At 40.6% G+C, this 25,260-nt stretch overlaps 1 protein-coding gene and 1 long non-coding RNA gene across 4 annotated transcripts in view; one reads left to right on the top strand and one right to left on the bottom strand.

The window, feature by feature from the left end:
- Positions 1-1,731, bottom strand: part of LOC137764132 (uncharacterized) — a 45,846-nt gene extending 44,115 nt beyond the window's left edge. Inside the window, exon 1 of the long non-coding RNA XR_011073921.1 lies at positions 1,646-1,731. This is a non-coding gene — a long non-coding RNA (uncharacterized lncRNA). The remainder of the gene's footprint in view (positions 1-1,645) is intronic.
- RUFY3 (RUN and FYVE domain containing 3) overlaps positions 866-25,260 on the top strand; it is a 94,116-nt gene continuing 69,721 nt past the window's right edge. Inside the window, exon 1 of one of the 3 annotated variants that reach the window (XM_068542854.1) lies at positions 866-1,429. In XM_068542854.1, the coding sequence (XP_068398955.1) occupies positions 1,081-1,429 (349 nt within the window). In that variant the 5' untranslated portion in view covers positions 866-1,080. Of the gene's footprint in view, positions 1,430-21,946; positions 22,764-25,260 lie in introns of those variants that run through there. The other 2 variants (XM_068542855.1, XM_068542853.1) reach the window with 2 other exon arrangements.

Here is a 25,260-nt window from a genome sequence, read left to right as displayed (position 1 = left end):
TCCATGCCAGCATTTTGCAAACCGAACACAAAGCTAATCACCTAGGAAATACGAGGGCACGTTCATGGAATCTAGCGTTAAGGAATAACGATAGTAACTGGAAATTGTCTTTATTAAAGAAGGAAATGTTTATTTATTGGAATTACTGGATCAGTAATCGTCGATTCAAATATTCAAAATAAAGCAACAGTGACCAATTACTAGCGAGACACAGGCACTAGGAAAGTGAAAACTGTCGCCGTGTAACAGACGCCTGTCATATAAATTCTAAGCTGTTTGGTTTAAAACGCATTCATGCGCACGCGGAACCCCGGAAAACCAGGGAGTTAAAGTCAGAGCAAATACAAGATTTCTATACAGGGCACATGACAGAGAACAAAAGAGGTGGGGGAAGGAAGACACCCACCTCTGGTGTCTCACATAAAAAGCTCATAAATCAAAACCGTGAATGAACGGTTATAGTGTATGCAAGGCATAGGGTACAGTTTAATACGGGGGTGGGGAGCAGTTTCCTTTTTAAAATTAGCTTTCGCCTCTTCAACCCAGATCTTTGTACCTCCGTGCTACCGATGAAGTTGGGCGGTTGCACACAAAAGCGCCGCTAGATATTTCGCCAGGTCTCCCACCGTTCAAGCACCGGGGGGCAAACACACTTGATCGCTTAGGAGGGCCGTGCCAGGGGCCGGTAAGAACCAGGCACTGAGCGCCGTATCCTCCCCCAGGGTCAGGAGGGAGCTCAGCGCCGCCGGAGCCGAGCGGAAGGTGGGAAGTGGGAAGAGGAGGAGGCCGCCCCCTAGGGGAGCCGCGCCGCAGGCTGGGGGCCGGGGCGGGAGGGGCAGGCGGGAGGAGGCGGCCGGTAGGGAGACCGCGCCGTCGGGCGGGGCCGTCCCTCCAGCTGGCTTGGACCCCGGCGGGGCGGGCCGTAGACTGAGCGGCAGAGCCCAGACGCCGGCCCGTAGCCAAGGAGAAAGGTGGGGGCGGCGCGGACGGGACGGGGGCAGCGGCTCCCCGCCGTGACCCTCTGCTCCACTGCCCAGGCCCGGGTGCGAGTCGGAGGCGGAGGCGAAGGAAGGAACGAGCATGGCTGAGACCTCGCCGCCGCCCACTGCCGGCACGGAAAGTTGCAGCGAGGAGCCGGCGAGGGGCGGGAAGCAGCGGCTGGAGGAGCCGCGCAGCGCTCCAGCCGGGGGCGCGGACAGAGAGGACGAGGCGGGGCCGCCGCTGGCCTCCCCCGCGGGGCAGTCGGAGCCCGGCTCGCCGGTGGCTGCCCCCTTCTTCCTGCTCTACCCGGGCGATGGAGGCGCCGGCTTCGTAGCGCGCCCGCCGCCGCAGCAACAGCGCTCCTGGAGGACCCCGCCGTCGCCGGGCTCCCCGCTGCCCTTCCTGCTGCTGAACTACCCGAGCGGCGGCGGCGGCGGCGGCAAACACCGTGAGTGGCGGCCGGGAAGGGGGATGCCGGCGGGGAAGGGGGGGCCTCGGCCGGGAAGGGCCAGTCTGGCTCCGCGGAGCTCCGCCTCCTGCTGGCTCCCCGGAGCTGAGCAGGGCCCCGAGCCAACGGGGAGACAGGGCGCTGGGGGCGGCTCTCGGGAAGCTCCCATCCAGGGGCGCAGAGGGGCGGCCGCGGTCCGGGCGCCGGACTGTTTACCTCCTAGTCTCCCCAGGCCGCAGGCTCCCGCCCGGCCTCCTCTCCCCTCCCGGGCCGGGCGCTCGTCCTCGCCAGCCTCCCACGTGTTCGCCGGGTCCCAGTCCCGGGTCTCCGGTGGGAGCCCTCCCTGAAGGAGTCGAGGAGGGGGCGGCGTCCGGAGACCCGGCAGCCCAGCTGTCCCGCCGTCTGCGGGCTCCCAGCGCCGCTGCGGCCGAGTAGGTGTGGCTGCTGCGCCGCCGCCGCCCGCGTGGCCTCGGTTGGACCACTAAATTTTTTACTAGCGTTCACTCCACACCCGTAAATATCACATATCCGTCCCCCACAATGGGAAGAGAAATCAGGAACTGTGCGCGAGATGACGAGAAGGGAAAGTGTGGCTTTAGGAGGGCACTTCCCAGGATAATATCGTTTGACAGGAAGAGGCCTCCACCTTTTAAAAGCACTATCACCGGAGTCCTCTGAATGCAGCGCACCGCACTTTGTGCTGTATCAGTCAACAAATGTCTATTGCTACCTGCTGTGAGCGGGGCCCTAGAGTAGGCAATGTGTATAAAAGACTTGAAGAATATTAAGTCTGGTTTAAAAAGACAAGATCTTAGAGTATGAAAATGTGACTGAAGATACAAGGCATGATATAAGTGCCGACTACTTTGCTGTATGAGTTCTGAAAAGGGAAATTTGCCTAAGGTGAAGAGGGAATCAATCGATCAATCTGTCTCTGTGTGTGTGTCTCTCTCTCTGAGACACAGCTAGAGGTTTCTTTTTTAGCACTAAAGCAAACCTTTTAACTGTTCTGCACTGCCAAGAAACCCTGACTTTGCCTTTTCTGCCCCTGATCCGTCCCCTAGAAAAAGGTTAACATTAGTTGCATATTTTCTATGTGCATGTACTGTGATTATCATAGTTAATCATCACATCTCTGTAAGCCAAATATGCCACTTTATCAGGCGAGGAAGCTGAGGATCAATGTGATTAAGTGATTTGTCCTAAGTAACAGTGTGAGAGAAGGAATGAAGTTGACCCAGATTCTTTGCCTACCGAGCCCATGCTCTTTAAGTGAATAGCAGACGTCCAAAACTGTGATTGGATGGTTCCTCCCTAGATTAGGGTCCATTGGATTCAGCTGGAGATAGTCCTTTGTTAGCTTCTCTTTATTAGTTACCTAGAATGGGGGCCAACACTGACCATAGACCTAAAGTCTTAGTAAAGTCATAGTTTGTTGCAGTAATCCGCTAATCTCCAAAAGAGAGTGTCTAATGTCAGAAATGAGTCTTTTGATAAGCAGAGGAGGTAAAGATAAGAATATTCGCAACATTGCTTTTCATTTTCTAAGGCACCTGCTTTCTACTTTGTTCTTTAAGCACAGCCTCTCTTTTTCTTCCTAAGAATTTCTATTTTTGTGTAATCTGCTTATTAACCAGTCATTATAGGATGAAGAAGACCCTCCTCTCAGTTCTTCATAACTCTGTGTAACAGTTCTGGTAGAAGGTGTGATACAGAAAAATTTTTCAACTGTTGACCAGTATCAGTTATGGGAATTATCTGAATTTCAGGTGATTTATTTGATTCCTTCCTCGTATTAAGGGTTGACTTTATTTATTTATTTATTTTTAAGTATTGTCCGAAAATTGGGGCCTTAGCATGATCAAGATCAGCAATGGAGAACTTAAAGCTAAAGTTTCGTAACTGTGATCCCTTGGTCCTTACCTTACAACAGTAGCAGATGTATGGCATGATTTGTTAGCACATAAAGTTCTAATAGTTCATCCTGGTCTTTAATTTCTGAAATAGTTTATTGGTGTGTAAGTGCTCAGAAAATTTACTGGGAAAATACATGTGTCCCACTTACACTGTTTTTAAAGACCAGTCACTGAGGACAGTTCATATTGTCAGAGATCCCTGATACTTATTTTATTCAACTATAAAACTGACTGAAAGTAGTTCTTGTTTTGTACTGTTTTTATTTTTACCTGTTATTTTTATATGTACTTTAGAACACACATACTTGCAAAAAGGAATTCTCTGGATATTAATTAAAATACTTCCTTGTTGCTGCTCTGTAGAGTCAGTGCAATATTGCTTTATATGATGTACCTGGATATCAGAACTCGGGGTGTCCTGATGACTCATTTGAGCAACCTGAGACCAACGGTTTTTCAAAGACTTCTCATTTCAGTTAGCAGGGCAGTACTTAGACTCAGCATCAACAGCCAATGAATATTTGCCTCCTCAACACTGAATTTTTAACTCTCGCTGATGTATTTGCCAAAAGTGTATAATATATAATCATTTTGATAGACTGTTTATTAAGGCATTATTATCTCTTCATTTTAGAAGTCTTGACTGTACTCAGAGATTTTAAAATTAACCTTTACATTTGAGTTTAGAAGCTTTGTTATAAATGACACCGATGAAGAATAGCAAAAATGTGTGCAGAGGAGGTAGCCTAAACCTTTCAGGGTTCATGACATGTAAGGTTTCAGTGTAAAATCTTGCAGGATATAATGTCCATGATACATTCAGCGAGCTTAAATGCAATATGAAAGGTTTCTGATGTGCCTTGTTGGATTATGTCACTCTCTGACTCTGAGTGCTGGTAATCTGCTAAATTTTTATGCTCCTAGCTTTTAAATCTCAAATTTCTACCATGCCTTTTTTTTTGTTTTAAAGTAAAAATTACAAGTAGCACATGGATCTGTTCTCACTATTTAAATGTTTTATAATGCAAAAGTACATTGAGCACAAAGTGACTTTCCTCTTTGTGGGCCCCCAAACCCTCCTCTCCCCCACTCCCCATCACCACCAAAACTTATTATCAGAGAATACCACTTTTGAGTTTGGTGAGTTTTCTTCCAGAACTTTTGCATGCATTCACAGAGATGTATGTGTTCATATTGCCTGGGGCCTTTTCCCCCTTGGTGTATGACCGTCCATTCCAATTTCTCATCAACTCTATAAGAAGGAGCTACTTGCATGCCATGGTCCAATACTTTTGAAACCAGGTCCCCCTAAAACCGAGTTCTTCTGCCAAGTTTATGATTAACCTCTCTATTCAAAACTCTATTTCCGGACTTCCCTGGTGGCGCAGTGGTTAAGAATTTGCCTGCCAATGCAAGGGGCAGGGGTTCGAGCCCTGGCCCGGGAAGATCCCACATGCTGTGGTGCAACTAAGCCCGTGCACCACAGCTACTGAGCCTGAGCTCTAGAGCCCGCAAGCCACAACTGCTGAGCCCACGTGCCACAACTACTGAAGCCTGCGAGCCACAACTACTGAAGCCTGCGCGCCTAGAGCCCGTGCTCCACAACAAGAGAAGCCACGACAATGAGAAGCCCGCACACTGCAACGAAGAGTAGCCCCCGCTTACCGCAACTAGAGAAAGCCCATGCACAGCAATGAAGACCCAACGCAGCCAAAAATAAATAAATAAATAAATTTATTAAAAAAAAAAAAAAACTCTATTTCCTTTCTTGTCCCATACCTGTTCCCCTCAGGATTGAGGAGTATCAAAGTAAAGCGGGGATTGAAACCAAGCAGGACCCTGTGGGACCTTCCCAAGCACAAAAGTCCCGTTTCTTGTTTGTAGAAAAAAAGGCTTTAGACTCCTAGGCCTTCCCTGAGTTCCAAAGAGCAGATGCAAGCAGTCAATGAAGAGGACAGTAGCGTCACAGGACTCCTGGTTTCTCCTGAAGGGATATAGATAACATCTGATGCATATCTTTGAGTTGCTCTGTAGAGACTAAGACCCCCATCCAGGTGGACGATGGCCACTACATGCTGACCACAAGCAAGGTAGACCCCATACTGGTTGGAACCAGAAGTTTGAGATTCCTGAAACATCAGCCTGTTACCTCACCACCAACCAATCAGAAGAAGGTCCACGAGCTGATCACACATCCTACGACCCTCTCCTCTAAAACTGTCTTTAAAAACCCTTGCCTGAAAGCCATCCGGGAGTTCGGGTCTTTTGAGCATGAGCTGCCCATTCTACTTGCTTGACGCCCTGCAAGTAAACCCTTACTTTGCCGCAAACACCTGCTATCAGAGTTTGGCTTTCTGTGCCAAGGGCACACCAGCCCTTGCTCAGTAACACTTAATGCCTTCCTTTTCCATCCTAACTTTAGAAGTTGTCTTGTGAGCGGACAGAATGGACAAGAGATGGCTTCTCCTTGGTGTTGGAGGGAAGAGGCACCCCTGCCATTTGCACGGTGATCAGCTTCTATTGACAGTTCTTTTCCTCTTTCAACTCCCAGAGCTACCACAAACATTTATGTTTAAAGCAATGCCATACAAATAGCCCACATCTCTGCCCTTGTCTTTTCTCTCCCGAATACATCAGTGTACAAAAAGAAGTCCACTCACAAAGCAGCAGCTTTCTTTCTGTATTTGTATGTGCTGTTTTGAGATAGGAGGAGAGCTAGGAAAGGAATAGAAAGAAGGGGAGAAAGGCCTTGTGAAGGACTGGAAACGTTACAGTGAGTACCCACGTCAAAGTTGAGTATACTTAACAGTGAATGCCCTGGTTGAGCCCTGGAAAGTGCAGAGAATGAGGCTTCTAGAAGCATTCACTGTTTCTCATGGATGCTCTTGAAGAGTCCATGATGTGGGGAAAGAGTGCTCTCATTTACATATAAACCCAGGAATGTGTATTTAAGAGGAGAAAATCAATTTTGTGTTCACAGTTTCATACACACACCTACAATAGAAAGATATGTATGTATTATATAGGTATATGTGCGTGTATACATTATTTGTATGTGTATGTATGTATTTATTTATTCATTGACTTTATTCTCCATGGGTATTTCTATTATTATGTCTCTCTGTTTCTTCTTTTTTCATTGTTTAATAGTACTCTAGAAAACATTATACCTGATTAGGAGTTGAATGCACATTAATCAGTTCATCTGCTGTATGCTTTTCAAACTTTGAAAAGACAAAAGTCACTTTTTTGGGATTTGTAAATGTAGAGGCATCTGCTCAAAACTGGGAGGTGTGCAGGGGAAGGGTTGAACCATCAGAACCAAAAAGTTTTTTTTGTTTTTTTTAATTAATTAATGTATTTATTTATGGCTGTGTTGGGTCTTCGTTTCTGTGCGAGGACTTTCTCTAGTTGTGGCAAGCGGGGGCCACTCTTCATCGCGGTGCGCGGGCCTCTCACTATCGCGGCCTCTCTTGTTGCGGAGCACAGGCTCCAGACCCGCAGGCTCAGTAGTTGTGGCTCACGGGCCCAGTTGCTCCGCGGCATGTGGGATCTTCCCAGACCAGGGCTCGAACCCGTGTCCCCTGCATTGGCAGGCAGATTCTCAACCACTGCGCCACCAGGGAAGCCCAGAACCAAAAAGTTTTGAGCATTCACCTCACATTAGTAGGTTTTAGCTTGATGTGTGACTTTTTAGAAGACAGCCTTTTGTTATAATTAATGTAGAGCAGTGCCTTCATTTACAGTACTGTGATTCACAAATCTGTCAGCCATCAGCTCTTTTCCAGCTGTGTTCAGAATGCAAAGAGCCACTTTCTGATCCATTAAATGCTGTTTTGTCAAATGGCAGATGTAAAGGTCCATAAGAAAAGGGGGGAAAACCCTCAGAAACGTAGCACCTTCGGTGTGTAATTGTAGATCAGTGACTACCAGAGACCTGCAGTTTAGCCCTTAAGAGTATCTAAATGCAGGTGGGTCCTTTTCCACACGCAGCTGAAGTGACCTGGGATCCTGAGCGTCTAAGGTCCTGGGAGCTGGGTCATGCCCCCGTTTCCTACCTCATGACTAAGCTTGCTGTCTGCTGCTTGCCTTCCTGATTTTGCTTTTATCACCACTGCTGCCTAAACTGTCAACAGTTTGTCTTCCCAGCCAATTTCTCCCCTTCTCTTCTGCCTGCTTTCTTTTGTTTTACCTACTCTTCTGGCCTGGCATTATCAAAAAGTCCTGTCATGCCTCTTATTGACAAAACAACAGTTTCAGAATATTAGATGTAATTTTTGAGTCTTTGTTTTGGCTGCTCTGCTATTGATAATCATGGGTTTATTCTTTTTTTTTTTTTTTTGATTTTTAAAAATATTTATTTATTTATTTATTTATTTATTTATTTATTTCGTTGTGCCAGGTCTTAGTTGTGGCAAGCAGGCTCCTTAGTTGCGGCTTGCATGCTCCTTAGTTGTGGCATGCGAACTCCCAGCTGCGGCATGCATGTGGGATCTAGCTCCCTGACCAGGGATCCAACCCGGACCCCTGCATTGGAAGCATGGAGTCTTACCCATTGCACCACCAGGGAAGTCCCTCATTGCTGATTTTTTTTTTTTTAATCATTCATCAGTTTTATACACATCACTTTATACATGTCAATCCCAATCGCCCAATTCAGCACACCACCATCCCCACCCCACCGCAGTTTTCCCCCCTTGGTGTCCATACGTTTGTTCTCTACATCTGTGTTTCAACTTCTGCCTTGCAACCCGGTTCATCTGTACCATTTTTCTAGGTTCCACATACATGCGTTAATATACGATATTTGTTTTTCTCTTTCTGACTTACTTCACTCTGTATGACAGTCTCTAGATGCATCCACGTCTCAACAAATAACTCAATTTCGTTCCTTTTTATGGCTGAGTAATATTCCATTGTATATATGTACCACAACTTCTTTATCCATTCGTCTGTTGATGGGCATTTAGGTTGCTTCCATGACCTGGCTATTGTAAATAGTGCTGCAATGATCATTCGGGTGCATGTGTCTTTTTGAATTATGGTTTTCTCTGGGTATATGCCCAGTAGTGGGATTGCTGGGTCATATGGTAATTCTATTTTTAGTTTTTTAAGGAACCTCCATATTGTTCTCCATAGTGGCTGTATCAATTTACATTCCCACCAACAGTGCAAGAGGGTTCCCTTTTCTCCACACCCTCTCCAGCATTTGTTGTTTGTAGATTTTCTGATGATGCCCATTCTAACTGGTGTGAGGTGATACCTCATTGTAGTTTTGATTTGCATTTCTCTAATAATTAGTGATGTTGAGCATCTTTTCATCTGCTTCGTGGCCGTCTGTATGTCTTCTTTGGAGAAATGTCTATTTAGGTCTTCTGCCCATTTTTGGATTGGGTTGTTTGGTTCTTTAATATTGAGCTGCATGAGCTGTTTATATATTTTGGAGATTAATCCTTTGTCCGTTGATTCGTTTGCAAATATTTTCTCCCATTCTGAGGGTGGTCTTTTCGTCTTGTTTATGGTTTCCTTTGCTGTGCAAAAGCTTTGAAGTTTCATTAGGTCCCACTTGTTTATTTTTGTTTTTATTTCCATTACTCTAGGAGGTGGATCAAAAAAGATCTTGCTGTGATTTATGTCAAAGAGTGTTCTTCCTATGTTTTCCTCTAAGAGTTTTATAGTGTCTGGTCTTACATTTAGGTCTCGAATCCATTTTGAGTTTATTTTTGTGTATGGTGTTAGGGAGTATTCTAATTTCATTCTTTTACATGTAGCTGTCCAGTTTTCCCAGCACCACTTATTGAAGAGACTGTCTTTTCTCCATTGTATATCTTTGCCTCCTTTGTCATAGATTAGTTGACCATAGGTGCGTGGGTTTATCTCTGGGCTTTCTATCTTGTTCCATTGATCCATGTTTCTGTTTTTGTGCCAGTACCATATTGTCTTGATTACTGTAGCTTTGTAGTATAGTCTGAAGTCAGGGAGTCTGATTCCTCCAGCTCCGTTTTTTTCCCTCAAGACTGCTTTGGCTCTTCGGGGTCTTTTGTGTCTCCATACAAATTTTAAGATGATTTGTTCTAGTTCCATAAAAAATGCCATTGGTAATTTGATAGGGATTGCATTGAATCTGTAGATTGCTTTGGGTAGTATAGTAATTTTCACAATGTTGATTCTTCCAATCCAAGAACATGGTATATCTCTCCATCTGTTGGTATCATCTTTAATTTCTTTCATCAGTGTCTTATAGTTTTCTGCATACAGGTCTTTTGTCTCCCTAGGTAGGTTTATTCTTAGGTATTTTATTCTTTTTGTTGCAATGGTAAATGGGAGTGTTTCCATAATTTCCCTTTCAGATTTTTCATCATTAGTGTATAGGAATGCAAGAGATTTCTGTGCATTAATTTTGTATCCTGCAACTTTACCAAATTCATTAATTAGCTCTAGCAGTTTTCTGGTGGCAGTTTTAGGATTCTCTATGAATAGTATCATGTCATCTGCAAACAGTGACAGTTTTACTTCTTCTTTTCCAATTTGTATTCCTTTTATTTCTTTTTCTTCTCTGATTGCCGTGGCTAGGACTTCCAGAACTATGTTGAATAATAGTGGTGAGAGTGGACATCCTTGTCTCGTTCCTGATCTTAGAGGAAATGCTTCCAGTTTTTCACCATTGAGAATGATGTTTGCCATGGGTTTGTCATATATGGCCTTTATTATGTTGAGGTAGGTTCCCTCTATGACCACTTTCTGGAGAGTTTTTATCGTAAATGGGTGTTGAATTTTGTCATAAGCTTTTTCTGCATCTATTGAGATGATCATATGGTTTTTATTCTTCAATTTGTTAATATGGTGTATCACATTGATTGATTTGCGTGTATTGAAGAATCCTTGCATCCCTGGGATAAATCCCACTTGATCATGGTGTATGATCCTTTTAATGTGTTGTTGGATTCTGTGTGCTAGTATTTTGTTGAGGATTTTTGCATTTATATTCATCAGCGATATTGGTCTATAATTTTCTTTTTTTGTAGTGTCTTTGTCTGGTTTTGGTATCAGGGTGATGGTGGCCTCATAGAATGAGTTTGGGAGTGTTCCTTCCTCTGCATTTTTTTGGAAGAGTTTGAGAAGGATAGGTGTTAGCTCTTCTCTAAATGTTTGATAGAATTCACCTGTGAAGCCATCTCGTCCTGGAATTTTGTTTGTTGGAAGATTTTTAATCACAGTTTCAATTTCAGTACTTGTGATTGGTCTGTTCATATTTTCTGTTTCTTCCTGGTTCAGTCTTGGAAGGTTATACCTTTCTAAGAATTTGTCCATTTCTTCCAGGTTGTCCATTTTATTGGCATAGAGTTGCTTGTAGTAGTCTCTTAGGATGCTTTATATTTCTGCGGTGTCTGGTGTAACTTCTCCTTTTTCATTTCTGATTTTATTGACTTGAGTCCTCTCCCTCTTTTTCTTGATGAGTCTGGCTTATGACTTATCAATTTTGTTTATCTTCTCAAAGAACCAGCTTTTAGTTTTATTGATCTTTGCTATTGTTTTCTTTCTTTCTATTTCATTTATTTCCACTCTGATCTTTATGATTTCTTTCCTTCTGCTAACTTTGGGTTTTGTGTGTTCTTCTTTCTCTAGTTTCTTTAGGTGTAAGGTTAGATTGTTTACTTGAGATTTTTCTTGTTTCTTGAGGTAGGCTTGTATAGCTATAAACTTCCCTCTTAGAACTGCTTTTGCTGCATCCCATAGGTTTTGGGTCGTCGTGTTTTCATTGTCATTTGTCTCTAGGTATTTTTTGATTTCCTCTTTGATATCTTCAGTGATCTCTTGGTTATTTAGTAATGTATTGTTTAGCCTCCATGTGTTTGTGTTTTTTGTGTTTTTTTCCCTATAATTCATTTCTAATCTCATAGCGTTGTGGTCAGAAAAGATGCTTGATATGATTTCAGTTTTCTTAAATTTACTGAGGCTTGATTTGTGACCCAAGATGTGATCCATCCTGGAGAATGTTCCATGCGCACTTGAGAAGAACGTGTAATCTGCTGTTTTTGGATGGAATGTCCTATAAATATCAATTAAATCTATCTGGTCTATTGTGTCATTTAAAGCTTCTGTTTCCTTATTTATTTTCATTTTGGATGATCTGTCCATTGGTGTAAGTGAGGTGTTAAAGTCCCCCACTATTATTGTGTTACTGTCGATTTCCTCTTTTAGAGCTGTTAGCAGTTGCCTTATGTATTGAGGTGCTCCTATGTTGGGTGCATATATATTTATAATTGTTATATCTTCTTCTTGGATTGATCCCTTGATCATTATGTAGTGTCCTTCCTTGTTTCTTGTAACATTCTTTATTTTAAAGTCTATTTTATCTGATATGAGTATAGCTACTCCAGCTTTCTTTTGATTTCCATTTGCATGGAATATCTTTTTCCATGCCCTCACTTTCAGTCTGTATGTGTCCCTAGGTCTGAAGTGGGTCTCTTGTAGACAGCATATATATGGGTCTTGTTTTTGTATCCATTCAGCAAGCCTGTGTCTTTTGGTTGGAGCATTTAATCCATTCACGTTTAAGGTAATTATCCATATGTATGTTCCTATGACCATTTTCTTAATTGTTTTGGGTTTGTTTTTGTAGGTCCTTTTCTTCTCTTGTGTTTCCCACTTAGAGAAGTTCCTTTAGCATTTGTTGTAGAGCTGGTTTGTTGGTGCTGAATTCGCTTAGCTTTTGCTTGTCTGTAAAGCTTTTGATTTCTCCATCAAATCTAAATGAGATCCTTGCTGCGTAGAGTAATCTTGGTTGTAGGTTCTTCCCTTTCATCACTTTAAGTATATCATGCCACTCCCTTCTGGCTTGTAGAGTTTCTGCTGAGAAATCAGCTGTTAACCTTATGGGAGTTCCCTTGTATGTTATTTGTCATTTTTCCCTTGCTGCTTTCAATAATTTTTCTTTGTCTTTAATTTTTGGCAATTTGATTACTATGTGTCTCGGCGTGTTTCTCCTTGGGTTTATCCTGTATGGGACTCACTGCGCTTCCTGGACTTGGGTGGCTATTTCCTTTCCCATGTTAGGGAAGTTTTCGACTATAATCTCTTCAAATATTTTCTCTGGTCCTTTCTCTCTCTCTTCTCCTTCTGGGACCCCTATAATGCGAATGTTGTTGCGTTTAATGTTGTCCCAGAGGTCTCTTAGGCTGTCTTCATTTCTTTTCATTCTTTTTTCTTCATTCTGTTCCGCAGCAGTGAATTCCACCATTCTGTCTTCCAGGTCACTTATCCGTTCTTCTGCCTCAGTTATTCTGCTATTGATTCCTTCTAGTGTAGTTTTCATTTCAGTTATTGTATTTGTCATCTCTGTTTGTTTGTTCTTTAATTCTTCTAGGTCTTTGTTAATCATTTCTTGCATCTTCTCAATCTTTGCCTCCATTCTTATTCCGAGGTCCTGGATCATCTTCACTATCATTATTCTGAATTCTTTTTCTGGAAGGTTGCCTATCTCCATGTCATTTAGTTGTTTTTCTGGGGTTTTTTTCTTGTTCCTTCATCTGGTATATAGCCCTCTGCCTTTTCATCTTGTCTATCTTTCTGTAAATGTGGTTTTTGTTCCACAGGCTGCAGGATTGTAGTTTTTCTTGCTTCTGCTGTCTGCCCTCTGGTGGTTGAGGCTATCTAAGAGGCTTGATGGGAGGCTCTGGTGGTGAGTAGAGCTGACTGTTGCTGTGGCGGTCAGAGCTCCGTCCATGGGTTCATTCTTTCAGAGTTTTCTTTTTTCTTAGTTCTCATCTTAGCTTCATTCTGGATACTTGAGGATCCTAAAAGGTTCTTCATTAGATAACAGAAATTTTACTATAGTTCTGTAACCCAAACAATTATGAATAAAGAATGTGACTAGAAAGATAATAATGGTACTTAGTGGCTACATTTATAGAATATTTTTATGTTCTAGGCAAGGAGGCACAAACTTCACATGTATTAGTACTTATCAATTTGGGGGGTTATATTTATAAGAGGTATTTCTTAGAATTTCCATTCGATGGAAGAGCCAGTGCATAAAACTACTCATTTAACAATGAAAGCTGAAAAGAAAAAAATGGGGAGGAGGAGTAGTTCATATAGAATTCATATAGGCAGGTGCAACATATGTTTTTCATCAGAGTATTTGATAACAGTCTTTTAGTGATATCTAAGCTATAAAATAAATTCCGATAGAGTAATGTTGGACTTAGAAGATTATATTCTGGAGATATAGATTCTTTGGTTTTAGGAAAAGTCTTATCTCAAACTTTAGTACACATCAGAATCACCTGGAGGTCTTGTTAACACAGATTTCTGGCCCTGTCCCCAGAAGTGTTTTTTGTTTGTTTGTTTTTTGTTTTTATTGGTATATAATTGACATATTTTTTCAATTATTATTTTATATTGGAGTATAGTTGATTAACAATGTTGTATTAGTTTCAGGTGAACAGCAAAGTGATTCAGTTATACATATACATGTATCTATTCTTTTTAGAATTCTTTTCCTATTTAGGTTATTACAGAATATTGAGCAGAGTTCCCTGTGGTATACAGTAGGTCCCTGTTGGCTATCCATTTTAAATATAGCAGTGTGTACCTGTCAAACCCAAACTCCCTAAGTATCCTTTCCCCTCAACCTTCCCCGCTGGTTACCATAATTGACATATTGTGTTAGTTTCAGGTATACAACATAATAATTCAATATTTGTATATATTGCTTTTTTTTTTAACTGAAGGACAGAGAATGAATTCATATTCCTGAATTGTCTGAGTATCCAAAGCTCATGTTGTTAATCACTGTATACTCCCTCACCAAGGCCTTAAAGAAACCAGTTTGGGTAGAGGGCAGTAAAAAAGTTCCTGGGTGGGAGAGACAGCTGCGGAAAGGTGGCAAACAAAGCAACTTTTCAGACTGAAAGAATAGTATTGGCTTCAAAACATGTTCACCTGACTGTATTTTGTCTCTCATCTTTTCCCTTTTTGTTTGACTTTTAACAGAAACCTATGTGTTAAACAGGTAAAATTTTATCAAGAAGCTGAGAACATATTTTTCTAGTGTATGTTATAGGTAGTAAAAAGTCTAGGTGGATGATGATGAGAGTTTAGCCAAAGTAACTGGATGAAACAATGATAATTCCTTGTTGGCTAATATTTTTGAAAATTCCTTAAATAATTAAACAAGTTGCATAAAAGATATGCTGCTTCTCTATCATTACACAATAAGTAACCTGTAGCCATCATAAATAAAAGTAGAATCCCATTTTAATGAACTTTGCAGAACATCACAACTGTTACATTTCTACACAAACCTTATTAACATTATCATGTCTTCCTACAGTGCAAAGTGGCTCAAGTATGAGCTTTAAAATTTATTTTGGGAAGTTAGTAGTATACCATAAGCATAAAGAATTGGTTTGAAATTACGTGAAAAGAAATGCTTTTAGAGTTACAAAAGCAGTGGTACTTGAGAGGGTACCTATCAATACTGTCATGCCCTCTACTGTAGCTATGTTTGAATAATTGTGAGAAGTTCATAGTCTTTCTAAAACATAACAGATCAGGAATCGAGGGCTGCTGGGCCAAGATGATATTCCTCTTTGCACAACCCATCTTAGTGAGTGTCTGGTTCTAGACTTGCTCCATACGGAATGGACATGACACTCAGCATGTGTCAGAGGGAGTGGCCTGGATGGTGGGGCAGAGGCGGGAAAGTCTGAAACCTCATGATCCGTAAGGAAAGGAGAGATTAGCGGACTGTGACAGCAAAAGGCATGTAGAAAGCAGGAGAAATTGTTTCAGCATATTGCCTTTAAGAATATGGTTTTTCTCTCTAATCTTAGAATCTGTTTACGGACTGTCCACAGACATTTATCTGCTTCCCCTGCCTTTTTTATGAACTTAGGATATCTGGTCACCTGTTATGAAGGCTTGGTAAAATTCTGACCCCTCTCTCCTCTTCCTTTCTCACGTCCCAAGTGATGCCCCAGCATACCCTTTACTCAGATCGCCTTTTTTACTTTCCTCTACCTTAGTCCCTTGAACATTCATCCTTACTGACTTTCATTTCTTGTGATTGATAGGGTTTTTGGGTTTTTTCCCAGTACTCTCGAAGACAGAATCACATATTAAAATGATGATAATGGCTGCCATTTACTGACTGCTTACTTTGTGTAAAGTGCCATGTTGAGCATTTTACTTTCATTACTTCATCTAACTCTGAAGTAGTTAATATGAGTATCGCCATTTTGTCAGTGAAGAGACAGGCGCAGAAACAAGCACTCAGCTTGTAAGTGATGGACCTAGGATTGACTGTGGGCATTCTGGCTTGAGTCCACATGCTCTCAGCCTCCTTCACCACCTCCCATAACTGGAATCACATCCTAAACTGGAGGTTCCTCTTTAGGCAGCAGTAGCCCTCTAGTTCCTTGTTCTACCCAATAAAGCCCTATTTGCTAAAAATGAATGAATGTGAAATTCACAAGCCACCAGTGTGATAGAGAAAATAGTTAGGTATGTAAGCAACACTGAATAGCCATGTGTGTGACAGGGATTTAGGAATTTCTTAAACACCTATAATTTCCTGTTTCTTGTCTATTGCCTTGTTCTTTCTTCATATCCATAGAGGCTAGACATAATAGGTGCTTTATACATGTTAAATCATTGAATCTGTTGTGTATAAATGAATAAAGCCTGTGTTAGAATGACATGTTTGTTGGGGCATAAATATAGCTTGATTTTCTAGAACTTGGGGGGTTTCATGGTTGAAGTGAAACAGGAGGGTGGAAATATATCATTGCAAGAATATAGAGTGCTTTAGAGTTACATATCTATACCAACAAGTATCTATGGAGTATCTGGTATTTGGTAGGTATTATTTTAAGCAGGTGTGTAATAGGGTGTAAAACAGGCAGAGTTCTTCTCATGGAGCCTGTGATCTTTGTGAAGCTAGTTATTTAGTTCCATTTTTATAGCTGAATAAATTGAGACAAGCGGAGGATAAGTTTCCCAAGATTGTCTACTAAGTAGTTGGTAGCTTTACATCTGTAAATTACTACCCACTGCCACGTAGCCATGAGATCCATTTTAGTAATTAAGGTAGGAGTTATTTTCAGTCTTATGCTGGTTAATTTTACAAGAAAAATATTATGCAATGTAATAGTCCTGGTGGTGTTTTTAGCAATCATAACTCAGCTTCTCAGGTATACTCATAGTATATATTATCTTCCTTGGAATATCTACAAAGTAATACTGAGCTTGCCAAGTGTATAAACCTAAACTTGTAGCAATCTCAACATTAGAGGTAGATATAATAGATCTTTGTGTGGGAGAGGGAAGGAAGTGAGAGGGAGGCCTGGAGCGTGTGACAAAGTCATGATCTTTCAATTGAATCATCTTATAATTTAGCAGAAACATCTGGACTTTCCCAGATGGCATCATGATGATAATTCATCAAGGGAACCCTTTTGTGCTAACAGCAACTAGTGAAATTGGGGGGAGGGGATGAGACTTTTCTTCTTAAATTGTAAAACCGTGACCCAGGAAGCCTTGGGAAACAGAACTTGTGAGCTTTACAAACTGATGTAGTTGCACAAGTTGACAAATTTTAAGAACCACTATTGTGTGCAGAATAGGAACTAAGTAATAGGAGGAGTCAGCTAACTGTAAAAGAAGTAAGTGAAGTGGTCTCTTACCCTCAAACCTGTTGAAGAAGAATTGGCATACCTACCAGAAATCTGTTTCTGAAATGTATCTAAATAATATCATTTAAAACAAAAAAATTAGAAATAACCCAAATGCTCACCAGCATGAAAATAGATCAAAAATTGCTTATACATACGATGGACTATTACCTTGTAACACAGCAGCCCAAAGGATAAAGTACAAGCTACACACTACAATGTGGATAAATCTTAGAAAATGCAGTTTTGAGTGAAAGGCTTAGGTTATATACAGTATGAAACCCTTTTCGCTACAGTTAAAAAAAAAAAACAAGCTAAAATATTATTTAGGCATCCGTGTATTTGTAATAATATTTTTAAAATAAGACAGTGATTTACACAAAATTCAGAAGTAGCTGCCTCAAAAGGGGAGGCAGGAATTCAGAACAGAGAAGGAGCATGTAAATGTAAGACACTGGTCTGTTTCTCCAGTTGGGCAATGGTTTCATGGGTATTGGTGATTTTTTTTTAAGAATTAAAATTAGGCATAGAAGTTTGTTATTTAAAGAAGTTCTGAAATGAGTCATTTTAGAAAATAGTTCCCCCCCCCCCACTTCATTTATCTTTTAACACTTCTAAATGTATCAGGTGCTCTTAATATGTCCACCCGGATAAGTAAATGTGGCGGGAACTCGGTAAGATGGTTTTTTCAATGGTACAGTTAAGCAAGTGACATCCTTCACGATAGTCAGGAAGAATTTGGTTTACCCTTCGCCAGCACAAGCAGAAAGATACATGCTGAATTCTCAGCTTCTCAGAAAATGCCCACTTGGGAATTCCCTGGCGTTCAATGGTTAGGATGCGTCACTTTCACTGCTGGGACCTGGGTTTGATCCCTGGTCAGCGAGCTAAGATCCTGCAAGCCTTGCTGCTCGGCCAAAATAAAAAAGAAAGAAAGAAAAGAAAATGCCCACTTATTAAAAACGTAAACTAGATGTATAAAGGTGACTAAGTGGAATATATGGTTTGTGAAACATTAAGGTGTAAAGTATGAAAGCGGTTAAAATTTTTCTCTGCTTCAAATCTTAACTTTGTTGAAATAACTGTTTAGGAAATTTCAAGAGGACCTTGCCTGTGTTACTTTGTTTTTGCTTTTGTTTTGTTTTCTTTTATTTTCCCTGAGTAAAAATTTAATCCTTGGGATGGAGTGCTGAAGCTGCAAAGTCTAGAAGAAAATAATGGACTTCAGGGGCATTCTAGAAGCAGCTGGGGATCCCAGATCTGCCACTTGCTAATCGTGTGATCTTGGGCCAGTTATGTGGCTCAACTTTGGTTTCCTTGAATGTAAAGAGGGAATATCAATACCTACTTTGCAGGATTCTTTCTTTTTTTTTTGGCTGCATTGGGTCTTCGTTGCTGTGCACAGGCCTTCTCTAGTTGCGGCGAGCAGGGGCTACTCTTCATTGTGGTGCACGGGTTTCTCATTGCGGTGGCTTCTCTTGTTGCGGAGCATGGGCTCTAGGCGCGCGGGCCTCAGTAGTTGTGGCTCGTGGGCTTCAGTAGTTGTGGCTCGCGGGATCCAGACCGCAGGCTCAGTAGTTGTGGCACACGGGCTTAGTTGCTCCTCGGCATGTGGGATCTTCCCGGACCAGGGCTCGAACCTGTGTCCCCTGCATTGGCAGACGGATTCTTAACCACTGCGCCACCAGGAAAGTCCCAACTTTGCAGGATTCTTGTGAGGATTTGATATGATATTTACAAAGCACCTAACAGAAAATAAAAATTCAATAAATGATACTACCTTAAGTAGTAATAATTTTTCCACATCGTATAACAGGGACATTGGGTGTGACAAATCAGTCTTTGTCTTATAATAGTAGCTGAGTAAATATACTTTAAAGGAATGTAACTACTAACTTTGAAAAGTGAATCTCATTTGCTTTGAATCAACCGTAATGTGGAAAATTCATGCTGGGTAAGCAGTTAGAACATAGTATTGTTCAGATCATTATCTTGGATTTGAACTTCACATAGCCTTGTTAATTCTGTTTTAGGGCCACAAACTGTACCCCAGACCTCCTCACAACTCTTTTACAAATATATGCAGTTATTCTCAAGTGGAATCAAATGAGAAAATAGTTCAATACAGCTTATAAGTAGTGTGTTTATGAGAAAAGATTATGAGAAAAAAGTTCAAGGTTTGTATGTCTTACTGATGACTTAATATTGCCTTTATATTCTAAGCTAATATGTTTACATAGTAAAGACCCAAATGTAAAAACATTACCAAGCAATATTTAAAATTATTTTTATTAGTCCTCTATTTAGTGCGTGTTTTCATAGTAAATTCATTGCTTATGAACAGAACAATGAGTAACTGTCATGTTGAAGACTCAAGAGTGTTTACCTGCAAACAGGTATAACTGGGTAAAAGTACAGGTTTTCCTGCCCACCCACAGTTCTGATTTCTGAAATAACTGCTAATACCTCCTCAAACTGATAGGTATGGGAAACTCAAGGGTAACCAGTGCAGACAGGTTTTTCTCTCCTTGGCAAAAGTTTTAGTTGCTTTGGGCTTCCTTCCTTGTGTCATCTACCTGGAGAGAAGGACCTTTGGAAGGAATGTTAATCAAGTTTCTGTGCTTATTGACCTAGATGTTCTTGTTGTGCTAGTACGTTGTAATCAATCCAGATCTCCTGTTCAGGGTTAAGTAAATGCTTATTGTTTGGTTGGTGGGAAGATTGTCCATCATGGTTTGTGACAGGCTGAATTCAGATGTTGGTGGACACAGGCAATCCCAGAGCATTCAGATTAATTCACGTATTCACAGTTCTATATTTTAAGAATGTATCAGTGACCTAGAGTCTTGATGTCATATGTACAGATGGCCAGGGCTCTTTGGTATTGTGGTTCCAGGAACTATTCAGTGTAATTTTAAAGATTTTAATGACTGCTTAACTGTGTTTTGAAGTATTACATGGCTTAAAGTGAAACTATAAACTATCCCCCTTTAAGTTTTAATCTATAAAGATGTCTGACTATAAAGGAATTGCATTGTAATTAAATGTGAATGTGTTAAATAAAGACTTCTATTCAGTATTTGGATATGTAAACTCTGCTTCCTTGAAGAAGTGATCTTGTCTTACTGCTGCATGCCCAGTGCCTGGCACATGGAGTACTCTCAGTGAATATTTACTGAATGAATGAATGAATGAATAGCTCTGGTCCAGATGTAGAATAATGTTGGAAGAGATTTAAATAGAAATGAGTAAACCTAGTTGGAATGTTTTATTTTCCTTAGTAACTTGCTGATTTTCTTCCTAGTTATAAATAAGCATATACATATATGTATTCTTAGATTGTACCAGATTGCCTTCCCTCTAACAATATGAAAATACCTGTTTACCTACAGAATCTGGTTCTTAGCATTTTTTCTGAGTTCAATCTCAAATTAGGATGGAAGCATTTATGAATTTTTTTGTATTTGCTGTAAACACTTTATTCCAGTATGGCTTTCATTTTCATTTACTTTAAAAAAAATTTGTTTTATTGAATTATAGTTATTTACAAGTTGTGTTAGTTTCAGGTGTACAGCAAAATGATTCAGATATATATATATATATATATATATATAAAACACTTGTGCTTCCCTGGTGGCGCAGTGGTTAAGAATCCACCTGCCAATGCAGGGGACACAGGTTCGAGCCCTGGTCCGTGAAGATCCCACATGCCACAGAGCAGCTAAGCCCGTGCACCACAACTACTGAGCCCGTGCACCACAACTACTGAAGCCCGCGCATCTAGAGCCTGTGCTCTGCAACAAGAGAAGCCACCGCAATGAGAAGCCTGTGCACTGCAATGAAGAGTAGCCCCTGCTCGCTGCAACTAGAGAAAGCCCGTGCACAGCAACGAAGACCCAACGCAGCCAAAAATAAATAAATAAATATTTTTTTTAAATTTATGAAATTTTAATAATACTCAAGGAGAAATTTTTCTTTCAGTTTTTAGATATCCCTCTGATAAGAAATCCTAGAACACAATTAATCATCTTGGGACATATTTCTTGAAGTTTTGTGCTCCTCCTAAAAACCAGACCGTTAAGTAAAAACAAACAAAAAACAAACAAACAAAAACTTGTTTTCAATCATCCAAAACGTTTTCAAAGAAAATCTTTGTCATCCCTTATTTCCTTGTTATTTATGTAGCTCAGAAAGCAAGTGCCTAACTTCTTGCTACCAAGGCATAGAGGTCTCATTGGATAATATAGATATGTGGTGAGTGGGTAAACTGGTTGATTGGTTTAAGAGAACTGGATAATGTGCCCTTAGCATGTTCCAGGATGGGAGAATTTTTAAGATACTAGAAACTAATCTAATGCAGAAACTTGGTAAATACAGCAATATCAAAAGAGGGAGGGGGAAATTGCCATTAATCAGGAAGGATTTTACTTTTTTCACTTCAAGTTTATTTTTCTTGCACTTCTGTCCTATCTAAAAAGTTAGGTCTTTGTACTTTGGAGAAGGAAATTATGAATGCCTGAGAGTATGATATTTAAATGGAAAATCTGCTTTAGTTTTTCTTAAAACACCACCTTTAGCAGAGCAAAGAATTTTGATAGTTAAGTATATAAGGAAAAAAGAGGTGAATTATGTGCTTGTTAAAGTAATCTAACTACCTCTTTTACCATCTTTGCTGTGCAGTATTACCCAGTATCAATTGTCTTCCTGTTATCCAGCCCTTTTATCCCACAGAGAGGGGAATTGATGAGGATATGTGCATTGTGTTATGTCTGATCACAGTTTGACTAGCATAGTCTGGAAGTGGGTTGTGCAGGATGAGAGCTAGCAGCCTAATTGCTCTCCCTGCATCAGCAGCATCTATAAAGCATCCTGGGAATTGCTCGCCCTACGTTCAGAGCAGCTGGTCACATGAGCCTGAATTTTCAGTTCAGTTCATTAGTCAGCCATTTTGGTCAACACCCTGCTTACTGCGCACGACCAATCCTATCAGAACTCAGCATCCCAGCTCCTCTGAGCAGATCCTGGAAGTGATTTCTGCAGTTCAGGATTTTTTTTAAGCTAAATCGAAAATATTGGTTTATTTTTTGTTCGTTTTTTTTTTTTCTTTTGTACTTTTTTTTTTTTTTCCTGCACACAGAAGGAGGATTTTTCACTTACTCATACAGAGGCCAGTTTTTCAAAGCCAGCTAAGGTAGCATCGGCTGTGCAGGATTTCAAGCCTCTGGCTCAGCTGAAAAAGAAGGAGGTAGGGAAGGGAAGATAACAAGAGAGAAGCTGGAAGAAGACAAGCATCATCTTATTTTGCCAGGTGGTAGGAGCTGTCTATGAGAAGAGATAGTGTAGAATTGTTTATCTTGAACAGTTGGTTCTTAAACCATAAGGTGTGGTTTTTTTTTAACCTCCCCCACCCCGTTTCTTGAGAGCTTTGTTGCAGAGCTTTGGATTTGGGGTTTTTGTTGAGGAGGCTTTATTTATTTTTGTGGGGTTTGTGTGTGTGTGTGTGTGTGTGTGTGTGTGTGTGTGTGTGTGTGTGTGTGTGTTGTGGTCCCAGCTGAGTCATCATGTCGGCTCTGACGCCTCCCACCGATATGCCGACCCCCACCACTGACAAGATCACACAGGCTGCTATGGAGACCATCTACCTTTGCAAATTCCGAGTGTCTATGGATGGAGAATGGCTCTGCCTGCGAGAGCTGGATGACATCTCACTTACACCTGACCCAGAGCCTACCCACGAAGGTACGGTCAGAACCCATCCACTAGTATCTCACCAGCATCCCCATTGTTACTCGGGCGGGGAGGGTCAGGGAGAGGCAGGAAGAACCCATGCTGTAAACTATTAACAAGCCTGAAAACCTTTCATCCTTACCTACCACCAGCTCCCCTTCTCTGTTTGACTGGGAAAATTAATTTTTCCCTGCCCCCTGAGGTATCCTTTCAAAAGATGCTGGTGCTTGTTTAGAGTTCTTTGTCTTGAAGCCTCTAAAAAGAACGTTTGAGGTCACTTATCACATCTGACCCTAATCAACAATGAAAAAGCTATTAATTCTGATTAGATGCTAAAATATTATAGAAATTGTAGTGATTCTTAATAAGGATTAAAAAGGATGACCATAATTATAGGGTTGTACATGATATAGTTGAAACGCTCATGAAGGGTATCCTATCGTCAGGATATAATGTTAAACAGGCTATGATATCTAGAAAATATTTGGTCAAACATTTTTTTTCTTTAATAATATAGATTATACGGTTAGATGAGAAAGCAATTTTACATTCAGTGCTTATTTAATGAATATGGTGTCTTAAAAAAGCACAATGCCTTAAAAAAGCATGATTGATAAGGTAATTCCTTCCCATGGAACCTATTGGTCATTGCTTTTTATAACTTATTTGTGGTATCTATGATGACCCATTTGAAATTTCCACTGTCAGTACCTTTGAAACCTTTGTGGTTCTTGACTTGTGACTTTCTCCCAGAACCTTTTCTAAATTGTGAGAGCGTTTCATCTTCTACCCCTAAATTCTCTTAATACAGTAAGGAAGAGAATTAACATGAGTCATAATTTGAGTCAAATTGTTTTGTATTTTTATGTAGTGACCTCTTAGCTAGTGTTTATTCTCTACCCTTAAAATAATGAAGACAGAAATGCTCACGTATGAGAATAAAAATTCTTCATAAAATCTGCCTAATGTTTAGACATACTGCAGGATAGAGGGCACAAGGTGAATTGCACTTAGCAATTGGGTTAGGAAAAGTGATTCCTTTCCCTTGACCTAGCGTCATCGCAATCTTATCATGACTCAGATTTCACCCTTTGTGTCTGAAAAGGATTTTATTTTCCCAGTTAGACACTTTTAGGAGGGTTAACATCACAACACAAAGCAGTCATTTGGGTGTGTCTTTAAGGGCAATGTTTAAGTAGTTTTTAAGGCCCTTTGCATCTTTTAACAATTGGTTTGTCAACTGGACAGCTTCCTTCGGCTCTAAGTTTCAGAATGTGCACAGGGGTTAGAAGACATCAGCTAGAACTGCATACAATGCCAGTACTGTTCAGAACAGCCTCCAAAGCTTTAAAAATCTTTAGGGGAGAAAAGTACATTTTTAGAAGGCTACCAAGAAGTCTTTTAGCAAATGCCTCAGTTTGCATATTTTGTTTTAAAAAATATTCATTTTGAAAGTCATGCAATATCAAATATTCCCTTAATTATAAAATTTAGTGTGTCAGTGTCTCAAAACAACTTTTAACAAATTTAATAACTTGAATACATATTTGTTTTTTGAGCAAGATTCCTGTGAGTGAGCAAAAGTGAGCTGTTTGGTTCACATAAGCATTTGTAGTGGTGCTGTTTGAATTCAATATGGAGAAATATGTGATGGAAAATGGATGAGGGCTGCAACCTAAGCTGAAGTGGCACATCCTTAGATTAAGGGAAACAGACAAATAGGAAGTTCCCAACACCTTAGAATCAACTATGGAGGGTGTGGAGGAAAATAGAGAAATGCTAACAAATGAATTTTGGAATTCTGCCTTAAATTGGGTAAAAGAAGCAACAATTTCAAATGATTAGCACTAGAAGTAATAAAAGAAAGTCCAGACCCAGGAAAACATCTGTAGGTTTTGTGATCTAGGAAACCAGGTAAATAAAATACAGGGACTTTATTTCCTTGCTCCACTGGCTAACTCTGGATGTCTAAACAGTCATTTGAACCAAAGAAATGTCTGCTTTAATATTGATACTAGTGACAATTGTTAAGCTTAATTTAGCTACTAACCTTTAAGTGGTGATCACCAGGCCAGTGATAATGGGAATCTTACTGTGTTGACAAAATGGAGCACCTGGTGCCCAGGCACAGGATTATTCAGAGAATACTTCAGACATCTGACCACGCAAATCCTGCATTGGGGCCCTCTGACTCCCACAAGAGAAAACGGGCAAAAGCATAATGTATCCTCTTAAGAGGATAATATAGACTAACTTTGTGGCCTCAGCACTACAAGCATGGTGGTTTCCAACTTTTGTTTTCTGAAAACAGAGTTCCTTCCTTCACTGTGCTGTCCAAAGTGTAGGCCTGGACCTAGAATTTCTGCCTAGCTTAACTCATAAATACGTGGGAATAAAAACTCACTTAATTATTTCAGTGCTTATTGGTGGTCAAGGAGGTGATCTTTCTCTCATTTCTTTTAATACGCTTTTTTTTGAAAAACCTGGAGCAAATCTCCAAATCTTTAAT

The sequence above is a fragment of the Eschrichtius robustus genome, chromosome 4 (assembly GCF_028021215.1).
Source record: "Eschrichtius robustus isolate mEscRob2 chromosome 4, mEscRob2.pri, whole genome shotgun sequence".
In the NCBI taxonomy this organism is placed as follows: domain Eukaryota; kingdom Metazoa; phylum Chordata; class Mammalia; order Artiodactyla; family Eschrichtiidae; genus Eschrichtius; species Eschrichtius robustus.
This window is presented reverse-complemented; position numbering and strand designations above follow the sequence as displayed.